This window comes from Falco cherrug, chromosome 1 (genome assembly GCF_023634085.1).
Source record: "Falco cherrug isolate bFalChe1 chromosome 1, bFalChe1.pri, whole genome shotgun sequence".
NCBI lineage: Eukaryota > Metazoa > Chordata > Aves > Falconiformes > Falconidae > Falco > Falco cherrug.
This window is the reverse complement of record NC_073697.1, coordinates 48,438,874-48,465,000: the sequence shown is the minus strand read 5'-3', so window position 1 is coordinate 48,465,000 and position 26,127 is coordinate 48,438,874. Positions and strand designations below refer to the sequence as shown.

The window sequence follows — 26,127 nt, the reverse complement described above, 5'->3', positions numbered from 1 at the left end:
GCACAGAAGGTATACTCATAAATATATGCACTGTAGAAGTCTTAAGAATGTACTTTTCCCAGGAAATCTCTGAACTAAAGTTTTGCAAATTATACTTCAGGAAAGATTTTACTCTAAACTCAAAACAATGAAGACCAGTTGTCATAACTATATACATGAATGCATTTTAGCAATAGCTGTTGGTTAACAGTTCTGCCCTCTTTTTTTGACAGTGTTCCTTAGGGACATCAGCATATGATTAAACTGCAACAAGGCAAGCTAAGTTTGAATTTGGAGTGCGTTTAAAATACATGTACTTTGTGGTAATAGCCTACATACATACTACTTCAGAAGCTAGTTTTTTATCCCTTCATGGGTGGTGGTGGTGGTGTATATTGATGTTCTTAAGTAATTGTTCAAGTCTCTGGAGCTGGATTTAAGTTCAAACACAGAATCCTGACTTTTCTTTGTACCATATTCCAGCTACTCATTTACATATTTTTTTTTATTTTTTTTTTAACGGCAATCAAATGTATTGACTGTTTGTCACAATTCTAAATCAAGGACATTAAAAAAGCACCTGTATGATACAAAACATAGGGCAGATAGAAAGATCTCTTCTGTGTTCTATCATCTAGAATTCATCATAAAACTGATACTCCCGTGACAAACTGAAATTCAACCAAATCTACCAAACGTACCAGTCAGTGACACAGGGATTCCACTGTTCACAGTCAACTACATTAATAGTCTCATCATTGCCCACTAAAACCAATGACAATTTTTCCATCAACTTAAGGTTGTACTCAATCACTTTTGTCTCACGTGAAAATATTAGATATTCAAATTACTAATGAAGTCGCCTGAATCTGGTTTGGTTCTTTTTTCTCACACTACAGACAGGACACTGATCTAAGGGAAAAAAAACCCCTATTTATTTACTATGTAGCACATGTGGTGGATAGTGTTTTAAGAGATCATCATCAGTGTGGATCCTGTCAGGGGCACGTGCATCACATGACCATGAAGACCACAGTTAAGTCTACAAAGGAAAAAGATTAAATAAACCATAAATCAGAAGACTACATCTGTTTATTAAAGTGACCATATCTTTTTACATGTTCATTACCACTGTCTACAGTCACCACTCAGAGCCTTCTGACAGGAAAGGTATCACCTTTCCCGTTAAAGCTGCGTAGCAAATGTTTGTAGCTGGTCAGTCATTACAGATGGGATTTTATTAAAACCATTTTACCTGAAGACTTTATTTACTGGAAGCCTGTCTTTTGAGATCTAGGTTCTAGTACAGTCTTACATAGTCAAATGCATGCTGGACCCTGCACCTGATAAAACACCGACACTGTTTTATGCATTTTGGTAGGGGATGAGAACAGAGGAGAGGACACAGACTAAGGAGTAGCAGGCACCACGGTACTCTGATTTGGTAGTGCCAAATCACACAAGGAACCGTTCTGATCTCACCGGTAACTACCAGATTATGAATACAACAGTAGATCTGCTATCTGCACAAAGGACATCTGAAACATTCTGTGATGCTTTGTATGTTGTCTCCTCCTTTGAGGGCCCTTAATCCTTGGAAAAAAGCAGGCTGCAAACTGTATAAACTATCCCAACTAGATGCAGCCCATTCTTTATTAATCTCTCTTATTGAAGGTTTTTAAGTATTTCATACATTATCGTATAAAACAATTAGATAAAAACGCCTATCTTACCAGATTATCAAGCATTCGCATAAGAGCTTCAAATTCCTGTTCGCCAATCTGCCATTTTGGATGGGACACAGTACCCTCACCTGCCGGAGACTCAGGGGAACGAGACTTGGCTTTATACTTTCCAGGATCTAAAAGCACTAAATTGTCAGGTCCACCTGCACTGGCCAGGGTACGTACCTTAAAAACAATAAAGTAATCTTTAGGTTTCTTGAGGAAAGGGGGTGGGAACAACAAAAAAAAACAACCAAAAGTTGACATCAGAAAAAGCAGCAGAAATCTACTTCCATTTTAAAGCTAGATAATGAAGATATTTACATAAAAGTTGTCTTAAAGCTTTGAAAATACCTGTTTTAATAGGCAGTATTTATCTAATCGATGGTTCAAATACAACATTTGAACATTGCAGTTAAGCCAATGTTCTGGATGTCCTTGTATAATACAGCAATTTCACAAATCACCGTGTAGGGTTAGATTAAGAGTTTCACCAGTAAAGCCCGCAACTATTCATCTATTTGAAGGTTAATATAGCAGATCGTGTTATAACATAACATACTAAAATTCTTACTTGAATCTCACAGGCAAGCACTAGATTATGAATATAGTAGAAAGCTTCCTCAACGGTCTCGCCAACTGATACTAAGCCATGGTTTCTGAGAATAAGGACCTAGACAGACATTGGAAAAAAAAATTAACAGCAGTAAGACAAGTCTTTCCTTGCTCTTGATTACAAAGCATGCCTTCCCCAACCCAACACACACCTCCTTTAATTCTAGATGTAAATACTGACCTTGCTTTTAGGGCCCAAATTTTTCTGAATGACCACCTTTTCTTCATCATCCACTAAAATACCATGGTAGTCATGATAAGCTACTTCACCTAGAGAAAGTGCTTCAGGTGAAATTGGCAAGAGACCACACTTCATGGCAGAAACCTGAGAAATATCAGAACAACTAACTTGATTTCTTGCAACAGAAAAAAAACTGGGAAAAATAATAATAAGAATTATAATAAAAATATATTTGTATATATTATATGTGTATGTCTGTACATATCCTACATATACACAGTGGCCTTATACCCCATCCCTGTATTTCACAACTTTTGGACTGGATACAAAAGTCACATTGATTTTGGGTCTGACTCAGTATGGCTGCTTTTACATGACATCAACACCAACATGAAAAGACTCTGGGGGGTGGGTGGAAGCAACAACATCCAGAAAAACACAAAACCACCAAACCCCCAAATCAGCCGTATCCTTCATTCCTTCCACTCCACTCAGTGATTCCCCCCCATCTCCCCCCAAAAGAAGAAATTTCATGATGAACTTTAACACAGGTAATTCCACAGCACCGCGGGTAACATCAAGGAACATTTTTAAAGGCTGTAAATCATAATTTTAGGAATGTGATAATTTATCCTTGAAATGGTTGTAACACTTCTGTTAATCAGTTAAAACCAATAAAAAAATAAAATCAGAATGTGAACTTTGAAATAGTACCAGATGACACTCTCAAAAAAATATGAAGAGGTAAAACTGACTAATAACCAGTTGCTCTAATGAGAGGTGTTGGAAGAGTTTCAAATATTTAAGCAAACCTTGATAAATTGTGTTTTACAAAACCAAAAAAATACACTAAAGCTCTTATGACTCACTGTCAAAAGATGTGGTTGTTGTGGTAAAGGACACACAAATAGGAAATAGGTATTTTCCATTTAGAGGTCAATTTACTGTGCAACGACTCACGTAAAAACCAACTACAGAGGTTCTGATTGATTCAAACAGAACCACGTATTTGAAGGTAGACTTAAAGGCTTTGTGCCCTTCAAAAAGGAAGCAAATTATGATTAAGGGGGACCCACCTACTTTCCAGATGGTTAGGGTGGGGGGAACAGGACAGATGACAAACTAAAAAGTGTGCTTACCGCTGCCCCTGCTGGCGTATGAATATGAACAATGCATTTAACATCTGGTCGAGCTGCGTAAATTGCAGAGTGCAAAGTAAAACCAGCTTGGTTTACACCCAAGTTAGTGCTTCCACGATCAACTACATCTCCCTGAATATTGATTTTAACCTGGGAATGAAAATAATTAGTTTCATAAATGAATCAAGACACTAAAAAATCTGATTTAATTCAGCATCTACCAGTGAAGCTCTAAAACTGTGTTTCTTTCAGTATTTTATTTTAGCAAGTGCCAAACTGTGCATGATAAGGCTGTAGGGAGGTGACCAGGGCCCTTGCTTGAGATTAACTGAAGAGGACATCAGGAACTACTGGATACGACACAAGAAACTGCTGCATGTAACAGGTAACAGTGCAAGCAGCTGACAAAAGTTACAGACAAGGCTGTCACAAATGACTGCATTTCACAGGGAGTTACACAATTAACTTGCAGACTTCACAGATAGCTGAAGAAGAGTACTGGGACCTTTCAGGGAGTAGGTTCTGGAACAGTCAACATGTAGGTAACCCTACCATGGATACCGTGTAAAGCTGTGACAGCCCACGTAATAATATAAATACCAAATTTGGATATGGACATAGCAAAACTGGAATAGAAGGGAAAAGTAATTATCTGTGAGTTGTTTATTTGGGAAAAGAAGGGAGAAGGGAAGAACAAGCATGGGAGGAATAAAGAGAAAGAGGTGATAAAGGGCCAGTCATGTAAGCAGGCTGCTTGCTGGTCAGCATGCTCATCTGGCTACATCATGTGCCTTGTCACTGTAGTCTTCTTATTAAATCCTGCTGCTAGCTATTTTCTGTGAACATGCTCTCTAATGAGTATATTCATTTTACTACCTTAATGCAACCTTAATTCTCACGGTAATTATACTCCTGACATAGAGAAAAGCAGAACACCCTTAAAAAAACAATAACAAAACCCCCAAAATCCCAAACCCCACAGTGTGGCCCTTACTCTCTTCTAAAAATCTTGTAGTAGCAAGTAAGGGCAGGTCCCAGTTTTCTCCATTCCTTTTCCTACAGCTTTTTCAATTAAAATTTTACAGATTATTAAGGTGGGGTTATGTAAGGAAGAGACAACTTTACAGACAGCTGGGGGGGAGTATTGGGACCTTAAGGTGTCAAGTTTGAAATGTCATGACTCTGCATATACTCACCTCACCTGTCTGCTAGAGTTTACTTACTTACAGTAGCCAGGTGGACGGACTAGAGTGAAAGTTTCTATTTTGTTTAAACACAAGAGTCAACCAGTTAACTGAAGTTGCCTTCAGCAGCAGTGTAGACTAGACTGAAGATAAAACACTCACAAAATGCTTCCCACTACTTAACAGTTAAGGGAGTTGTCTCTTGCACTGCAACCATTAGATCTCAAAAACATAATTTATCTACACCCTCAGCTACTCACATCATTAAATGATGGCAACTAAATTAAGCATCTGACACAATGTCTTGAAATTCTAATTGTTCTGCATCATTTATGTCTGAAACACATACTGTTTCCCTTGACAAGCCTGACTCAACAGCCAGCACCCTTAAAGGGCATGGTGTGATTAGCTGCCCAAATAACCTGGCTCCTCCTTCCAGCTTGATCAACTGGAGGCCACCTGGTGGTGAATGTGCACAAAGAAATCTCCCTGAGGTACCTCAGCTGCACCAAAACCAATCATGTTCAATAAAGCTATTCTAAACACAGAGTAAAATATTCTCTAGGATAGAATTTAAACAGTGACAGATACACAGACAGAGCAGATTCAACTACTTGTATTTTACATCTATGAAAACCAGTGATTACTTACCAGACTGGATGCAGTAACTTCACTATAGAGCAGTCCAAAAGGTACAATGAGGAAATGCTCCTGCTCAGAATTTACTCTGGCCTAAGGACAAAAACAAGAGTAAAAGTTATTAAGAATATTTTATTAGAACACGCAAGAAGGCCCAAAGAAGTGAAAGTAACTTTCATGGCCCGAGTATGGAATGGGCAAGCATGCCTATAACATATACAACATGACTTTCATGTATGCTACAACAGAGTCAACTAACAGCACAGTTAATTAACTCATGTTGAACAGAACCAGGCGGCAGGTACATGCCAGAGTCCTTCAGATTGGTGGAAGGCAGTAAATCCTTAGATCCTGTGGTAATGACAACTTAAACGCTATGGTGAAAAGGAATAATATTGATAGAAGTGGAAAAAGAAATTACTGTGTTTTTTTAGAAGAATGAGTTTATACACCAACTGTATTTCTACCCTAGTAAAAGAGAAATTGTGAAATAGAAGCGTGTGAGAAAAAGCAAGAATTTGGCCCACAGATCTAAAACATCCTGATGCTGAGAAGTTTCATGACTGATACTGGTGCCTGTGATACAGCACACCTGCAGGTTTTCTACCAAGTATCCTGACCCTCACTTATGTTTCTGATCTTTTGTCTAATTCACACAATCAGGAGTTTATAATACAAAAATAATTCTGACTTCAAACCACTGACATCTTTTGTTGCATCTGTTTAAAGTGTGTACAATAAAAGTACAGGACAGATAAGTAGTTTAGGTGTCTCTCAACAGAGAATTAGAAGGCTTCAAATGCTTTACTGGACACGTGAGACAACTGATTTTGCTATGAGTCTACCCAGATTTTATGTTTGGGGTTTTTTTTAATGTTTTTAAAATTTTATTTGCGAGTGCTGCATTTCCCCAAGACCCAACTGCTTTATGCTCCCTCATGTATTCTGCTACTTCCAACATTAAAAGCATACATAGTCTGATACAGCTCTACTGCAGGGAAAAAAAATATCTAAATAAGTAGTTGATCAGTCATCCAAAAGCTTCTAGTACAAATATGTCTTCTTTTACAGCCAGCTGGTAACATGCTATAGCATAAGAGCCTTAAACTGAACCAGTTAGCTGAGGTTAACCTGTACTTTTAGGAATCACCAAAACGGTTCTCCATTACAGAAATGTAAATGATCTAGAAAAATCTTTTACTTATTTATGCAAGACTAAGAACCGGTATTATTCAAAACACCCCAAAAGCTAGTAAGAAACATCAGATGTAAGATAAACAAGTAGCAAGACTCACCAATCATCTTACTTCAGGATCAGATCCAATAAACAGTTCATGCCCTCAAAGCAAACCAAGACTTGGTGAATGATGTGTACCTTCTGTAAACCTGTAGTCTCAAATTCTGCCTAACCCTGGAGGCACCCAAGTTTTCTCTACTTTATTGTAATTGACATGAAAGCTCTTGATGCTCTGTAATTCTGCTTCTGCGTCAGGACTGCACCAGTCTGAACAATTCCACACACAGCAGCTGTCATTGACTGATAAGGATCCAGAAAAGCAGATACTCCCACCCAGCTCCCTGATATGCCCAGGCTGGCATATGCTCTCATATCCTCGCAATTCCTTTTTCCTCTAACAGACAGGGTTATGCCCCTCAAAGGAGGCTGTTGTATCTTTTCTCTTACTTTAGTGCACTGACAGCTTTTAACTTGGATGCAATCCCCTAGTAATTAAAGCATCCACCGATTAATAAACTGAAAGCTTGGAGTCAAACTCCAGCTCTGCATGAAGTGCATTCACATTCCAAAGGAGTGCCTTACTACCACACTACTACTTAATGTATGGGCACATGGAACAAAGACAAGACTACTTTGTAAATAGAACCTTGCTCTCTATCAGCTTCCGGAGATAAATCCTATCTATCAATTACCTTTCAAAACACTATTCACTGAAGGAGTTTGTAAAAGATGAGTAAACTACAATTTGTGATTGCTGCTGACAAACCATTAACCAAGAGCTTTCTGGTACCACTTGGCCCTTCAAAACCACATAAAATACATTCAGAATCTCGTACTCCAAGTGCTTTGACTGTCTTGTCTTCCACCTCAACTGGCATCATCATTATCTAATCTTCCCGTGCTTCTCCCTCACACCAAAAGAAAGCAAACTTGAGGTACTGCACCCCAATCACATGCCTTTGCCCTAACCACTTCCCTAGGGACGCTGGTCTTGATTACATTTACCTTTTTATCTAAATGCATAAACATTCCCAGAGCTGAAATTTACACTAGAAAGCCATCTTCAAGCCTGCTTCTCTAGCAATCTTTCCACCCACTGCATTAATGTCCCTTTTACAAAATCAATTCTCCTGTCACGTATGAAAAAATCAGGGGGTGGTACAGAGTTGTTTACAGGAACCATTATGTTGGATATGTTCCCTTACTAAAGGAATCAAACAATCTAACCAACATTGCCTTGAACATATGCCTACCCATGTCATTTATCATCTTCATCAGTTCACAAATAATATACCTTAAAATCTCAAAAATCAGTAAAACAAAAAAAAAAACGTATTTCAATCAGTCTGCAACTAGAAGAACTGAAAATACATAAAGGACAACCTCTGCTATGTAAAAAAAAACCAAACAATTCAGCTGTGTTAGGAAAACAATTGAGTGGCTGCACACTACAGCTGTGACCTTACTCATGAGATTCATGTTGATCATTCTTCTGGCATATAAAACCTCCTTGATTTGACCTCCTTGTCGTTATTTTTATGGATGCCACTGATTACTCAGTCACAAGAAAATTGTTGGCACACTACATTAAACTAAGTAGTTCACTCATGTTCAGAAATACTATGACTCCTTTTTAAGAAAGATTGGTACCTTGAATTATAAAATTCAACTGAACTATTAAGAAGTTATTTTAGTACTTTCTTTTCTTGCTAAGACATGACTCATCGAATAATACATACAATTATTCAAAGCATTTAAGATACTAAAGCCTGAGTCTTTCAGGAATCTTGATTTCATAACAAGAACTTTCATGCACACTCTCTTAAGACTCTATTCAGGCTATGGTAGCTGACATCCAAGCTGTTCTAGTTATTATTCTTGATACACAATGACAAATCCCTTCAGTAATACTGCTTTCAATACCACTTTGCTCCTCTTCCACACAAAGAAAAAATGACAGATGGGGGAGGGAAGCAATTCTCTTGTATGTTAAAACAATTGGTTCAGTTATCTGTTGATTCAATACTCACTGTTATATGATTGTAAATAAGCTGAGACCAGCCAAAGAGATCTGCTAATCTGTAGAAAGCTGCCAATTTACATCGTAACAACTTCTCCCCTTTTTCATAAGCAATGGAATCTGATCCTCTCAGATCATTTACCGGTGTCACCATGCCAAGACCTGAAAAGGAAAAGGGGTAAAAAAGCACAAGGGGGGTGGCATTTAACATCAGTTAAAACCTAACAACATGCACTGCTATTGTAGTCGTTGTTCTTACTAGTTTTTTCAACATATTAAGCTAAGAAATTGATAGCAAAGTTTAATTACTATTATGTCATAGTTTATATTACACAAATATAATGACATTCTCAAAGTCATTTATCTTCAGAAACTCAGCACATTTCCTTCCTTAATATTAATTAGTGCTAAGGTGACAGTGCATTCCTTAGCAAAATATTCTTTTTCTCTCTCAAACATGACTGTCTGTAAAAATACAACTTTACTGTTAACAGAAAATGCATAATCCCAAATGTTCCATTTTTTCAGATACATGATTTGGTATTCCTGAAAATGAGAATTACACACCTAAAAAATGCACACAGGTTCATTTAATTAGGAAAAATAAGAGTACAAGCTAGGGAGAAGGGGATTATGGTAAATAAATACAAATACTGTAGTTCTAGTTAAAAGTAACCATGATAAAGCAGAACCAGGCCATGCTACAGTCTAAACTACAAATTTATTTTAAAGCACAAGCAAGGATTTAACACTAAACTTGTGTGTATACATGCATTCATACATTTTGGTTATCGTTTCCCTTTGTTGTGCTTGCTGATGTTTCTTGTCTATAGCTTCACTTCACTGAAGAAAGCTGCAAACCGTATTTCCGTAACAAAAACAATTAGTTTCTGAAGACCTTTACTGTTACTAGACTGCCAATGAGCATTTCATTTTCCTGCAGACAATCCATGTGGCAAACATTAGCAGTATTTAAATCTTTAAATTTTTTACTAGTACTGACTTATCAGGGTTAATTTTCAATTAAGACACCATACTTGAAATAGCTTTTGATATAAATTATACACATGAATCACACTGCATGCCACTGTGGCATTTAGAAACTAATCAATTCATTTCATGTTTGCATTTGAACTTCACAGCGCTCTTCAGTTCATTCACACTGTCTTCATTTCAAGCCTTTCAAAAAACAGAATTCAGCTATTATAAATAAAGGTGCACTCACTCATATTTAATGCAGCCATTCCGCCTTGTGGTGCTGCAGGGTAGACATTTGGTACATTTGTTGTCATGAAATCTGCAATCTGCTGTAAAGCCAATAAACCCGTTGGGTTCTTCCCCTTCTTAAATTGTTCCTGGATCATTGATTCCAGTTCTTCACAAAAAGCCTAGCAACAGGACATTGCATATTGTAAAGCCTGTTCAAAAGAACTTCGACCTTTCACACAAAGCTTCTTTTTAGCACACGAGATGGAAATATCCTATACCTCTTCTGAAAAGCAGCTCAGGGCAGAATTACTGGGTGCATACTGTTAATTGAAAGTGTTGCTCTCCAGAGCTCAAATGATGCGAGTCACTTTTTTTTTGTGAATCAAAATCCCAGCATTCTCTCTTCAAGTGACACTAAAACTCATTGAACCTACTAATATGGACTTCTGGAAGAATGAGAAGGATATACAATCTACTTGTATATGAAGCATGAAAGGAGAAGTAGTAGAACCAGAAAAGAGAAGGAAAATTATCAGTGAGGTTCACAGAGAACTGGAGCATCCAGGATGGCATCCAGGAACATAGGAAGAAACAGAATCACAGAACGGTTTGGGTTGGAAGGGATGTAAAAGATCATCTAGTTCCATCCCCCCTGCCGTGGGCAGGGACACCTTCCACTAGACCACTTTCCATAGCCATTGAATTTTTAAAGTATGTTTCGACAAGGGGTTGTTTAATTCTTTCCTGGTTAGTTTTTTTATTTGTTTTAACTTTGAAAGGAAGATTTTTTATTTACTTTTTTTTTAAAAAAAAACCCTGCTGCTGGTGGCTGCTGCTTTTGACAAGAACATTGCAATTTGTACTGAAAGAGAAGTATTCCAATCGTTAAGTAAATCTAAATTAAATGGGTTGATTTCACATGGAAAAACTGTAAATGGGTTACTGCTACATCCACGATCTTAGTGAAGTTGTGTCATGAAATGGTTTTTAGCTAGTCATTTATTAGTTATTACACAAGGAACACATTATGCGAGAAATTTTCTGTACTTTCTTGCTGAGGGACAAATCTTTTAATATTAGATGTCAGTAATTCACAGCTTATTATTGTGCACCCTTTCAGAAAGGGATATAAAAAAATATTTCATATGTTGGAAGCATGCATGAAAAACTGAGCACAGGATAGACCTCCCTTGTATAAGCTATTCTTAGAAGTGTTACTTAATCTAAATGTTCATGTAAATACTGAATATATGAAACAAGTGAAAAAATGTCTGACCAGGACTAGATGGAAAATATGAAACTGTTTTGACAACTACACAGGAAATTCTGAAAGCAAGACCAAGAAGCTGCTTCATGAGTAGACAATAAAATTCAACTAGATAATGTGAGGAAAATTAGGCTACGATTAAGACACTTTAGAAGAAAGGCCAACCAGAAAAAGATCAAATCGATCCAAGATACCACTAAATTCTCCAATCCCATAGGTATTAAAAATAGAGTTAATAAATGTATCACTTTAAAGATGAAGCATTTTCTTTTCTTACTGGGCTTTGAAGAATCATGGAGACTCTCTTCTTCTGTTCCATCATGTTAAAATCCTGGCGAAGGTCAGGTGCCATATTCCTCTCTCTCAAATAATCTGGATTATTCTCATCAACTCGATCAAAATACCTCTCTTTATGAGGGGCTGTTGTTGGAGGTGGTGAAGTCACCACCCCCACACCAGAATCACCATTCATAGCACAGTTTTAAGGGACCTATGAAGAGGTGGCAGAGAAGAGGAATGAATAAATAAATCAAGCAAAGTAGTAAGTAAGAATTTCATGTGTGTTTCTTGTTTCAGAGTAACCGTTCAAATCCATCTAAAATTAACATGGCTTCGCAAATACAGAAACTATGTTTGTGTGATTAGACAGCAATATTTTAGAAGGGGAAAAAAATTTTAAAATGTAAGATTAGAGGAGTAGGCTAACATATAAAAGTCAAATATGCTACACATGTACACGCTACACAACTGAAACAAGAGCTCCCATTTAAACTATCTCCAGTTCTTTAAGCTGTCTACACAGCTTGATTTTTCAGAAGTATGCAAGTCCTTCAGACCTTCTCTACAGAGAAGTTCAAGACACGAGGTCTAAATGAACCGGGGTTCCTTTTTTGTTTATTTTATTTAAAAAGTTAAAGCAGACATTGTGAAAAGAATATGGCATAAAGCAGAATTTAAATCATTACGGAAGACAGAATATTACATATGTTCATTAATATGAAAAATGAACCCCAGTAAAACATGCTCAGATTGCGAACACATTTCTGGGGACAAACTCAGAAACACTAACTCTACAACCCGAGGCATACTTTTCAGAAATATATTTATTTTAGGTTCATTCAACAACACGCACATCACCACATTAGCATGTGGGTTTTGGAATCTGGAAAGCACACCCACGAACACAACCCCACCCACTGGCCAGGGTTCATTTCAGTTTTACATGTTGCAATCAGCAACTGCATGTATCTACTAGAAAGGCTGAAAACTCAGCTGGTATTGCTCATACACACATGCTTCTTTCACTCACAAGAAGCCCTTTGTGTAACATTATCCCAGTTTTCTGGGCACGATATTATAACCTTCATTCCAAAATCATGTTCAGTAGATTTTTTTTGGAAGTCTTCCACTGACAAGCAATGAGTTCAATAAAGCCACATGCGCAATGCCTTCAGACTCAAACTGACATAATTTAGACTTTTCCAGAAAATGTATATTCTTTGCATATTGTACACTATTAAACAAAATTTCATTAACACAAACCGAACCTCACTGAACTGTAATAATAATATTTAACGCTGAATGGCTTGCTAGTTCATAAAACTGCAATTATTTACATTATACACAAGATATGCAAGTCTTGCCATCATAACATTTAGTAATTGTACTAAGAAAATAAGCCAAGAGAAGTTAGCAGGTCTTTTCTTGGAGGTGGAAGAATAGATAGAGAATAAAGTTACAGAATCTAGATCCCTGTTCTCATAAGGTGAAACAGACTCATTTCAGTAATACTGATTTAGATTCGAGGTTCCGTACAGTAAGAACCACCCTGATTTAAAGAGTCAATTTCATTATGCATCTTCAGTTTTGCAACTGCAAGGATTAGTACCATTAATACCATTAACATCTGCTGCATGCAATGCTTTTTACTATGCTGTAGAAAAGATTGTATGTATCATAATTTAACTTATGATTAATTTCTACATATTATAACTAGTAAATTGTGGTATATGTCTCTTACTATTTTTAGATTTTCCTTAGTGACTTGTCTCAAAGTGTACTTGCTTGTGGATTTCAATTTGATTAGGAATTTACTTGTACATTTATTAGGTAAAACCACCTCAGATGTGGATGCATACACAAAAGGAAAATTTACATGAATTATTTTGACATGCAGACTATGTTTAACAAAATCATTGCAGCAAAGAAAAAAAATCTACTTCAAGACTTCAGAATTAGCAGATTTCATCCTCTTTGATTCTCACATTAGAAAAGAAGCTTCAAAACTCAACTGATTTCTTATTTCAGAACAAACAAATCACTGAACAGACAACTGAACACAACAAGCAAAAGAAAAGTATTTTCCTTGACTTTGCAGAAGAGGATACCACTATCAGAAACTATGTTAGCACTTAAGACACTCAAGTTTTAGATGCTCAGTGATTTCCACCCACTGAGTTGCTAAATAAAGACAGAGACACCTCTGCACTGTCTAAAGTATTTCAGTGCAAACCAATCAGCTTAGGCTGAAAAAGTCGTGGTCAGATTTTTTTTTTTTTTTTTTCTTCTTTAAAATAAGCACATACACACAGCCTTTATTATTTTAAGGTCTTTTAATTACTAGCTTTCCTCGACCCAGGAGGAAATACAGCGTATGGCAAGAAGAAATAATGCTTTTATCCACATAGAAAACCTTCTAAGGTATTTGACCTAGAAAGTTTTAAGCAGGTAGCAAAGGAGCCACCTCTCCTTTAGCAACTTCAGATCCCCAACACACACCCTCTAAGTTCCCTTCCTCCTCCAGCCAGCACCACCTGCCATTTCATACCCCAAAAATGCTTTTGAAGGCCCATTACCACTTCCCACAACCCCTCTTCTGAGTTCTGTCAGCTGTCCTAATACCTCTACATCCAGGTGCTTGTTGAAAAGTTACAGTTTGCAGATCCAAACATATAGCTTACTCTTACAGTAATAGCTCAACTGGCCTAATTAAGTCTGAACATCATCCTTTGCTTATCACAAGGAATCAGAGAATTTAGAAACAGCACAAGGGCAAGTCCCCAAATAAAGACAAATCAAACTGCTCAAGGAATTCAGAATTTATACTGCATTCTGTTTAGTGCAGCCCCCGATGTGTATTCACTAAAGCATGGGAAAATGCTAAGTTTGAGCTTCTCCACCAAGCAGAGTGGGCTGCTCCTGCCTGCTGAAGCACTGAATTTCCAGAATACATTTAAGTCTAATGTTGCATTTTGTGTGTATGTGCAGTCTTATTTAAAGGAGTGTAACACATCTGCAGACATAATTTTGCATTTAATTATTTATAGTAATTCCATCTTACATTCAGAGTACCAAAAGCCATTTCCAAATGATTTACATACATAATTACCTCTCTTCACTCTTTTTTAATCGCATTGGAAAGGCACTGGTCCCTAACAGCCCACACAGGCCATGTTAAAAAGGGATCACAGTGTCTTGCCAAAGTTGTATTACTCCTTTACCCAAGTATAAGATGGCATTCAGGAAGGTCCTGGGAAACTATGTGGTGGCAATAGTATAACAGAAAATTCCATGTTTAACATTAAGTGATCATTTTATAGCTAAAGGTAAATATCAGTTTCACAGCTCAGTTTTGTAGGTGCCCAAAATTAATGGTATACCCCCCAAAGTCTATTAATTAATTGTTGTAATGTGACTGAAATAGCAATATTTTTATCTTAACGACTGTCACCTAATGATGAGAAATGTATTTATTTTTCAATTAGAAACAGACCTATTTGACATTTTGCACAGGCCATTGAAATTTATTTGTAAGTTTTGTCAGAAGACCCTTTGGGAATAAGGCATGATGAAGTCTCCAGTAAGAGCTTCAGTAATATGGATAACAATAAATAAAAGGCATCTGAGCAGTTAAACTGAACAGACACTGGGGAATGGCCAGTGGTTCTATAAACTGGAAAGTCACACTGAAAATCACAACAGGCTGCCCAAGGAGTACAAAAGGAAAAAAAATTCAGACCATCCCCAGCCCCACAACTCTCCAGTACAGACAGTTCCTTTCTGCTGCAGTATACTACAGCCCCCAAGTAAGATAAGCTGTAATGTCAAAGGACTTTTTGCCATGATAAGTGTTTTAATGCAAGAACAACTGTATCAGAAAAAGTCACACCCTTAACTGAAAAAGCCATGCCGGAAAATGTAAGCGGGTAAGAAAGCCCTTCTCTCAGAAGCAGCTATTTTCAAAAACAGAGATGCTGTTCCCTCTGTCTATTACTGGGGGGGAGTGTGCGTGTGTGATCAATCAATCATAAAATCCAAATCACACCTTACAGTAACTGAAGCATTAGATCCAATCTTCTAATATGTACATATAAACACTCAAATGTACTATAAACACTCAAAATTTCAATAAATCACCACATTAAATGAGAGACACCAAGCCAACTCACAGCACATCATATTTACCAAAAGGCACGTGTATGTATATTCAAGTACTACAAACAGCTTCATGAAATACATTTTTTTGTCAGGAAACCAGCTTCATAAAATTTATAGTGCAGTTACAGATACCGACTACTGTTTACAAAAAAAAATTCTGAAACTGGTATTAATATTTCAGGTTACTTCTATCTTTCAAAATCCCCTTCCTCCTTCTCCTCTCCTAACCCAAGAGGGTTTTGTCACAGGATTCACCTCAGAGGAAGTGGTGTTACACAGTTTAAACAAACTAAGAAAGTTTTAGAACAAGAATGCCATAAAATTGTTCATGTTAACATCCAGAAAGAAAAAAAAAAAAAAAATCTCAATTTTTAAAAAGCTTATGTTCCTCAGTAGTCAGTCTGGAGAGTTAGATAATGCACATACAGATAAGTAACTTTAAACAGTTACCTGACAGCAAATAATACCTGATAAGAATCTACAGTAACTTCAGGGCACATTAAAAAAAAATCCCTCCCTTAAATCTAAAAAAATTATATAAAATAATTTTAAAAAACAACACTGGATTTGAGCTGGGATCTCACTGTAGTTCATCATATTATTAAGAAGACAAAGGAACTAAAAAGACTTATAAAACATTTAAAAGATACTGCCAATTTAAGATAGCACATGCCCACAGTTGTTTGTGGGTTTTTTTTTAAGTTTAGGAGAGTTATCTGATCAAAACCTTACAAAATCAAGTCATTTTAGAGAAGAAAACCCCAAAACAAAACCTGCCTTCTTCCTGGTAGCTTACGATTTCTCTGTACAAAATACCACGTGAGCAAAACCTCTGTATGGGACCTCGTGCCAAACTGGCAAAGTAAATGAGCAGCAGGCTTCTCAACTGTTGATACAATCCCAGTCACCAGCAACAGAGATCAAGGGTACCTATTCCCAGGACATACAGCTTCCAAGGCAGATTTTGACAATGACATAGTAATTTCCTTTATATCAACCTTTTTCTGACAGTTCTTTCAACAAGGTATCTCTTCTCACACCAGAACTATGCTACTAAGTCTAAAAGAGGTGAAAACAGATTTGACAAGAAGTTACTGGGGAAGGGACAAGGGAGTAGCAAAACAAATTAAAATAACTTTTCTTCACTGTTGTGCAGTCTTTGTTGTACACTGTTGCAGCAGTCTTTGAGGAGTAACAGTTACCTGAAAGGCTCATGTAAGTGACAAGTCAGGCAGTGTACTGGCAGGGGGAAGAAAGGGAGCTCTATTTTGGATGCAAAAAAAAGGACAGGGAAAGAACAGAGAAAAGACAGAATAATTTTATAGTCCAGGAAAGAGTCAGGGGGATGGACTGTGGAAAGCTACTGAGCAGAAATTACTACATGGGGAAGTCATGAGGTGACAGGAGGAAGGAAGAGGAAGGGCAAGGGCTGGGCAGCACTGGGGTGGTGCAGCACTGTGGGCAGCAAGAAACCCAAGAGGTAACTGAGCCATTGTGAACAGACTGAGTTTGGGTGAAAACTGAGTTGGCAGGGAGATGGTGAAGAAGTAAAACATCCATCTACAGAAAATGAAGTTGCATTATCACTTGGTATCTGCAAAAAAACCCCAACCCAAACCATTTACAAACTTGCACTGTTACCCCTTCACTCAATATTCTGGTACTTTCTGTATTTTTTGCAATTTTTATTTAGTTTAGAATAACATTTGCCAAACTTGCTCCTTAAAAAATTAATACATCTTTATAATAGGGATATTATTTATGGTTTGCACTACAATTTCCATCATTTTCAGTGAGAGCGTTTTGGCACCAATGACACTGGATTTGTTCTTGCCATTCCAAATGTTTCCTACTGAACTTTTAAAAGGAAAAGCTGGCACTATCTTAGGAAGTCTAGGAACAAAAAGTAAATCATGACTGTGGTACTTACTAGACAACATACTTATCACGAACAATTATATTCTTTTTTAGCAAATGTTCCCAGCTCATGCATCTTCAGAATTTCCTCTGCTCTTTGTTTTCAAAGAGGAAGAGACTATTTCACAAACAAGAACAGTTATTTATCTTGCACTGAATGTAGGCACCATTATCTTACTTATTAACAGAGATGCTGCAAGTTACATACTGGACTCTAAACAGAGAAATCCAACACTAAAATAAGTTTATCTGACCAGAAGTATTGCATCATATGTGTAGTACCACGCCTTAGTATCGATGACAGTAGCTCAAGAAACAAGCTGGGTTAGAGAACAAGGGAGAGAAAAAAAAAAAAAAAAACAAAAAAAAAACCCCACACCCAAGTCCCAAAAACTTACTCGAAAGGCATCTACTCTGTGTAAGCAATTACTTCCTGTTTTTACTTTCTCCAAAACACTGAAATCAGAGACCTAGCACAGCGGGCTGTGAGTGATCACAAGGTTACATAAAGAACTGGCAAAAATTTAAACCTGAGACCTCAAACCATACAAAAGAGTGAACATTTGTATCAGTTTCTGAGACACAGTATTATTTGTGTAATGAAACTCATCGACACTCCTTCATTATTCCCAAAACTTAGGCAAAAAGGTCTCTTGAAATGGTTAAGAGCAAAGAATAAAGCTAGAAATCTGTTTCAAATTAAAACTAAACTTCCAAATATTTATGAAGGGCAAGAATCTATGTGTCAGAGTTGTCAAAACAGCAGTTGTTACAGGCCTCTTCCCATATAAAGTACCAAATTGCTCTTCAACTGCCAAAAAAAAAAAAAAAAGGTTATAACTTTAAGGAAGTAACGATCACAAAAAAAAAATTAAGTAATAAAATGTTTCATTAAGACCATATCCTTAAAATACTAAAGTCCCTCCTTAACTGGCATCCTCTGATTGTACAGAAAAATGAAAGATCCTGTATTTAGAACTGGAAGAATAATCTACAGTAAAAAAAAAATAAATCTTGGAAATTATGCACATTAAGAAACCAAACATCCAACACTACGTTTGGTAACCCGCTTATTAAAACCTCATTATTATGAGGTTTTCTAGGTTGTGTTAATAAAACATTTAAGTAGCCACAGGTAAAGCACAGCAATAACTATGTCAGGTTGTAAAAAAGCGTGATTGTTGTCTAGCTTTACCAAAGCCAAATGAAGCAGGTGACTGGGAAAAGCCAGTGCAGATTCCCTAAATGCAAATCACAGCAGACTAACCCCATGTCATGGTTTAATCCTGACAGAAGAAGAAAATTAATTCTATCCCAACCAAAATTAGAACATCTGATCACCTTCTATGACAAAATAGCATTTCCTGTCAACATGGAGATAGCAGTGGGTATTGTTCACGTGGACTTCAGCAAAGTCTTTGACACTGTTTCCCACAGCCTTCTCCTGGACAAACAGGCAAGATACAGATCAGATGGGCGGTCTTTGAGGTGAGCAGGAACCAGGCTCACAGGCTGCCCTCAGAGTTTCACATCTATGGGTTTTACTCACACTGGAAGCCTCTCACAAGTGGGGGACCCCCAGGGATCAACTGGGCCTCACACTCTCCAATGTCTCCCTAAATGACCTGGGTGACGGGATTGAGAGCACCATCACCAAGTCTGCTGACACCACACGGGGTGGTGAGGTGGATGCATCAGAGGGAAAGCCGTCTTACCGAGAGCCCTGGACAGGCCGGAGCAGCGGGCCAGCGAGAACAGGACAGAGTTTAGCAGAGACGAGCGCAAGGTCCCACACAGGGGACGACACAACCAAAGGGCCCGGTACGGGCTGGGATCTGCACGGGTGGGGAGCGGCCTTGCCGAGAGGGACCTGCGGGTCCCGGTGGGCAGCGAGCTGAACAGGAGTCAGCAGTGCGCCGCTGCAGCGGCAAAGGCAAATGGGCTGCAGGGACATTGCTAGCGGAGATAAGAGTTGCGATCGTCCCGATCTACCAAGCGCGTGTCGGGCCACACCTGAAGTACTCCTGTGTCCAGTTCTGGCCTCCACAACTCACGAGAAGACACAGACAGAGTGGACAGGCTCCAAAGGAGGGACACAAAGATCACCAGAGGCTGTAGGATGTGCTCTATGAGGAAAGGCTCAAGGAGTTTGGTCCTTCCTCCTCGGAGGACAGAAGGCTCGGGGGAACCCCATCACAGTTTTCCAGTACTTAAAAGGTGGCTACAAAAAGAATGGAGGCTCTTTCTTCACAAGGAGGCCCACGGAGAGGACAAGGGGCAACCGATACAAGTTGCACCAGGAGAAGTTTCACCTTGATATAAGACAGAATTTTTTTTACGCTGAGAATCAATCACTGGAACGACCTCCCCAGGAACTTGGTAGAGTCCCCATCAGCTGGAGTTCTTCAAGAAGCAGCAGCACAGGGTGTTAGATAATCCCATCTAGGCTCCCCTTCCCCCAACAGGTTGGACCAGATGATCTTTTCAGATACCTTCCAACCAGGGCTGTTCTATGATTCTACATAGCATAAGCCCACCTAAAATTGACATCAGAATTTAGTTGGACAGATACAGCTGGAATATTGCTCAATTAGGGTTTTTTTTATATAAATAAAATATATTAAAATATAATATGCATATAAATTATATGAAAAAATTATATAAATAAAATATAAATATTAGACAGCTGTCTAAATTCTGTGTAAGTTTCAAGATATATGGCTCAGAACATGTAATTCAGTCCTTGCAAACAGAAGAGGGAAGCAACTAGCATTAAAACTACACTAGAAGGTGAGACAGAGAAAGGTAATTTCCCTCCTTTTAATAAAGGATTTAGAAGACCAAAGTATCGAACTTTTAGAAACAGTAATTATCCACCTCCCCTCCCTGATCGTGAGGTAGGAAGCAGAGATTGACGCACAAGATGGAACAGGGCAGCACACCATGACGTTCCTCCCCTCAGCACCTAGCACAGACCTTACTTGGAAGGTACAGTCACAGCCTACACTCACTATTGGTACTGGTTTTTATGTTAAAACTTCTTTAACATTTTTATTGGTATCACTAAAAAAACATTTTTATTGGTATCACTAAAAACCACATTTTTATTGGTACCATTTTTATGTTAAAACTTCTTTAACATGATTTATTAATTTATGCTGAAAAGATCAAATTTCCAAAGAGGTCATTCCAAGCTATTTAAAAATGCGAAGGAATCCCAACCTAAAAATGGGACTAGGAATAAGATTAATAAAGGAGTTACCCTTGAAACTGTGAATTCCTATCTCCCATTGACTAGGTTCCCAGTTACTTCCCAGCCCTAGCCTTTTAACTTTCCTTCACCTCTTTAGATCATTTCCTTCACTGATTTTCTTGCTAAGCAGTTTACACGCAAACAACAGAAAGCTGTTTCTAGCCTCCAACAATTTGTGAAAGACTAACAGTTTTAAGCCAGCTTACTAACTCAACATCAGAATTACTGAATCAAAGAAGTGAAAACGAAGTAAGTTAATTTACTTATTCCCATGCACTTCTCATACAGCACTTCTGGAAATGTTCAGTACATAAAGGAAAGTGATAGCAGACATCATAATATAGAATGTCACATATAACAGAAAGAAATACTCTGCATAAGTACCATAAACACCTTAAGCTTTTCTGCTGAAACCTTAAGAGCCTCACAAATGTATCAGGAAACTTACATGCAAATGACAAAACAGGAGTTTCACCTCTTTGCATTTCTCCAGGCACAACGTGAGAGTATGAATTCTACAAACTCATATTTTTTCCATTGCCTCTTACCAGAGAACCACCAATTGCCACAGGTAGTAATGGCAGTGGAGACACTTTTACTTTGCCTCTTACCAGAGAACCACCAATTGCCACAGGTAGTAATGGCAGTGGAGACACTTTTACTTTCCACTACTTTGGTGTCTATTAGCCTCCAAAATAACTCCTTACAGTTCAGTGAAAAACATGGGTTTCAGTGTCATGGTTCAGAGCAGTACCATGGTTTTCAGATAAAGTTGCTCCAACACAGAGATTTAAACATGCACATTGAACCTGGACTTGAAAGAGCTGCCAAAATGAGTCCTCATAATTACGCTGCCAAATACCACAAAAGTATTTTATTTCAGAAATCTGAGTTCCAATTGAAATAACCTTCTCAAGTATAACCCACAGAATTACATAATTAATAGTGCAATATCACAAAACTCAATTTAACACAGCTAATGCAAAGGAGTACAAGTGGAGACAAAAATTAAGAGAATTACTCTGCCTGAAAAGGCAAGATTAGAACTGAATTCAGGAGCTGTCATAAATTACTGTGTAGGAATTGCAAAGATTATGCTGCAGCCACGTGGTCTACTGTATTCATAAAATAAAACAAAGAATATCAAGTAGCATAATTGCCTTCCCTTTTTGAAAAAAAACCACCAAAACCAAACCCCAAATCAAAACAAAAAACCACTACTAAAATATTATTTGTGGTTCTCATGTACACACTTCAAAAAAAGACATGAAATATCAGCGTTCAAGGAAAGGCTATAAAAATGATTTGGAGAGTAGACGACCGACTTGTAGGGATTAGCAGCTTGACCTATTTGGTTAACTGGTCATAGAGGTGACAGGGCCTTTCAGTCTTGCTAACGAAAGTATGGAGTGACTGAACATTCTGGAGTGAATCAGACACTTTTGCCCTTCAATAGAGATGGAAGTTTCCTAACCATATATGTACAATACTGAGCCAAACACGTTTTAATCCAAGTTCTACTATCTGCCTGCACTGAGATCAGAGTACCGTCTGTTTCTGAAATCTATGAACCTGCCCTTCCTTCTTAGGCTCTGGGAAAAATCAAGTTCCACATGCACAATATGCTCATGTTATTTGTAGCTTCCAAAGCACTGCTAGTATTCTAGCAATTTTTTTATTTTTTTTTTTTTTTAATATCACCTTCCTCTGCTGGTAGGTTGGTGACAGCTGGAGACTCAATGTCAGACAGAAGGCACAAGTAATAAGAGACAGAACCAAAAATCCTTAGCCCTTCTCCTGTGCTCAGATCAAAACCGATCAGACTTGCCATTAGGACAAGTTTTCCATCAGATCAGGTAGGATCTTTCTTACAATTTTTTAATGATCTTCTGCAGCATGAAGTGCAAACATCCCATCTGAATAATTCAGTTCTATCTTACCTGTGAAATGTCAGTGACAAAAACTACACAAGCTCCCAAATACCTTAGTTCGTTGCACTACCTTCTTTGATGCATACAGCAGTTTAGTCCACTGAAAATGAACTGCTTAGGTTAATGTTTTTTTCAAGTTAATAGCCTGTAGAATAAAAAGGGTTGCGCTAGAGAGGTACTCTCTCTATGCCTTATTGATGAAACTGTAAAATTTGTTGAACAGAAAATATTAGTGACAAGGATTTTTCCAGCCTGCTTTATTTCTACATGAAATTTTTTCACTGATGTCCAAGAGTCAGGTACACATGCCACTCAGTACTACACAAGAATGAGTCCAGTCATTAATTTTTTCATCCTATAATTGTGCAGAAAGTATCTGACGCCAAGACACCATGAAATTCAAATATTTTTCCACTGTTAACATTCATGGATGGAGGCAGCAGTACCAGAAAACACATGTAGATTTCTTTTTGCCATGAGGGTCATGAGTCCATACAAATAAAGAGGTTTAACCCAAATACTACTTATTTTTAGGTTTCTGTGAACCCACATGCACTTTCCAAGCCTCATGCCAAACATGCCAATAGGCCAGTGCCCTCAGATTTTTGAACAAAGGTCAAATCAGATCACCAGCTTTTCAAGGGCAGGGCCCCAGCTTTATCCAACAAGTATTTAGAAAGCTTGAGACAAACTGATCAGCACGTCTGACCCAGAAATGAAGACTGGCCTTAAACTGAAGTTACAAAAGCTGCTAGACTTAATTCCAACACTGGATTTGCGGAAAACACAAATGCACACATCAGTTTCTTGAAGAGCTAAAACCGACAGAAGCAAAATTGGATGTTTCATTTGCCAACGTAATAAATCAGGTAAGAAAACTTCCATAGTTTTCACATACACGCATTTGAAATCAGATTTTCCTAGGAAACAACACACTTAAAAGTCATCACAGTCCCCAAATTCCTTAACAGTACCCCACACAGTCCCCCTGGAAAGAAAGCCATCTGCTTACACAGAGGTGGCACTTACTGGAGAAGAGCCTACTGCCGCTTCACAGAGCAAGTTCAGGGAGACGCGCAGTGGTTGCACCAGTGGCTTTATACAGAAACGAGAACTAGGTCAGGAACTATGATCAAGGACAAGGTTTTACCCACTGTCCATCATAAACTTGGGGATGCTTCTGGCACAGCAGGTCAAGAGGAAGTGCACACAGCATAGGCTCTTCCCCACGGCAGTGGAGAGGCTGTAGCACTGCATGAGAACTGTGGAGTTCATAAGCAGCTTTACCAGAAGGCAGAAGACTCCAGAGCTCATGCCAATGCAGGACACAGTACAAGTTGCAAGTTGTCTACAGGAAAGTCAAATGCATACTCTAAGTGCAAATACAAGAGGAAAGAGAAGCTTTCTTCTTCCCTCAAGATTTTCTTTTGACTTCAAGGTCTAGCAAAATAGGCAAAATGAACAAAGTACCTCACTACTGACCACAGTAGCATTGCTTCACTTTTCCTATAAGGTTTTTTAAGTAGTATTTTCTGATGGTGCTACCTATCCAATGCTATCCTTCTTTTAAATAAAGGAGGGTGGACATTCTAAAATCAGACATGAAAATCTACGTTTAATAAAAGGTTTGTTAGGGTTTTCAAAAAGGTTATTGTCTGGGAAAACAGAAACAAGAAAAAAAATTCCACCCACATACCCAATGCTATCACAGATATAACCCCCCCCCCCCAAAAAAAAAAAATATTTAAAATATCTTTAACTTTCACAGCTATTGAAGACACTCAGAACCTATACTTGCAGAAAGTGCTGTGAATAACAAAAGCTCCTACAAAAGGCAGAAGAAATTAAAACTCATTTTTTAAGAGGAGCGTAGATACTTCCCTGATGATTTAAAAATGCAAGAAATTTCAGTTAAAGTATTCACATCTAAAATATTAGTATCACTATGCATAAAGGATCAACTGAAACACAGCAGTGCATAGGCAAAGTGGCCTCATTTTGGCCAGGATCCAGTTATTTTCATGCAGACTAAATAGCAAGGGGTGAGATTTCTGAAATGTGTTGGCAATGAACAGAATGTCATTTAACCCTTTGAACTGTTCTGCAAAAATAACTTCTTCCAAAACAGTTGGATGCTATTTTGTATCTTTACTTATTTAAAGGACAAAGGAAAGTAGTTACAGAGTCTTTTTTCCCCCCCTCAGTTTCACATAAATAGTAAAAACACTGACCTGAAAGCTACGACTTCACTTTATGTAAGCATGAGAGCTATTTAATAGGTTTATTGGGTTTTTTTTTTTAAAAAGCTAATTTTGATAAAACACTGAACACATCTCCCAACCTAGAATAAAGAATCTGTTGACTTACTCATTTGGGTACTACCCTGGGAAACAGAAGACTTCCTGGGACAAATCCTTAATGTGATCAGATACAAAAAATGCAAAGACCGGGTCATTTCAGTTTTAAATATAATTGCAGTGACAATGTTAGACCAAATTTAAATGCACTGTATTTCAAGAGTTCACGACAGCCATAGAAATTACGATAGACTGTAAAGGACAACTCCACACTTTACAGTCCAAGTATACAAACCCCACAGATCATTAATAGTGAAGGTGGCATGCCCACGATCCCTCCAAATTGCCTATGAACATGTATGAAAAAAAGACATTGAGGCACTGCTGCTCAATCTCACCTCCTAGTATGAAAAAACTATACCTAAAGAACAGTTTTCCACTTACTATTACTGTTCATTAAGAGGTTGAAACTGGAATGTTTAAAGAATGGAGCAGGAAAAGATTCTGAAGGGGTTTTAACCATAAGACATCTAAACGTGGAGACTGGACTTACTGGAGTTAAATAAGTAAACAGAAAAGTTTGGTGTTCTGCATTTTTTTTAAATAAGGAAGTCTACTAAGAAACATATTCTAAAAATCAAGCACATGAATTATCAGATTCTGCTTTACAGTTTATTCTGTAAGTAGAGCTTTGCGATTTATAAGAAACCTGCAAAAAGGACTGCAAATACAAAATACTCTAGTTCAACTTTTTCTTTCACCAGAAATCATTAAACCTTAATAACAGGTCTTACATACACTGATTCAGAGACAACACATTCTTATTGAAGCAAGGGCAAACTAAAAGTGCATAAGCACATCAATTTTGCCTTTCCAGGCTGAAATAATGTATTAGTACATTCCTTATAGATCACAATAAGGAACAGTGTCACTAATGTTAGATTGTACTGAATGATACCTATTTTTGTTATGCTAAGACATCCCATTCATTAAGTCTTCTTGTGTTGTTCTGACCTCCTGCTCTTAGGTATGTGGTCTGGGGGGAGGGGGGAATCCAAGAAATAAACTTGCTCATCTATCAACAGTGATAATTAGTTT

The 26,127-nt window shown here is 37.7% G+C and overlaps 1 protein-coding gene across 14 annotated transcripts in view; it reads right to left on the bottom strand.

Annotated features, from left to right (window-relative positions):
- ADD1 (adducin 1) overlaps positions 1-26,127 on the bottom strand; it is a 66,600-nt gene that overhangs the window by 22,014 nt on the left and 18,459 nt on the right. For 13 of the 14 annotated variants that reach the window (XM_055720579.1, XM_055720552.1, XM_055720593.1 and 10 more), the window contains exons 2-9: positions 11,472-11,684; positions 9,944-10,106; positions 8,729-8,880; positions 5,474-5,554; positions 3,639-3,788; positions 2,500-2,643; positions 2,278-2,376; positions 1,713-1,889 (exon numbers count right to left, since the gene is read on the bottom strand). In XM_055720579.1, coding sequence (XP_055576554.1) covers positions 1,713-1,889; positions 2,278-2,376; positions 2,500-2,643; positions 3,639-3,788; positions 5,474-5,554; positions 8,729-8,880; positions 9,944-10,106; positions 11,472-11,666 — 1,161 coding nt within the window. In that variant the 5' untranslated portion in view covers positions 11,667-11,684. Of the gene's footprint in view, positions 1-1,712; positions 1,890-2,277; positions 2,377-2,499; positions 2,644-3,638; positions 3,789-5,473; positions 5,555-8,728; positions 8,881-9,943; positions 10,107-11,471; positions 11,685-21,194; positions 21,216-26,127 lie in introns of those variants that run through there. The other variant, XM_027815487.2, reaches the window with a different exon arrangement.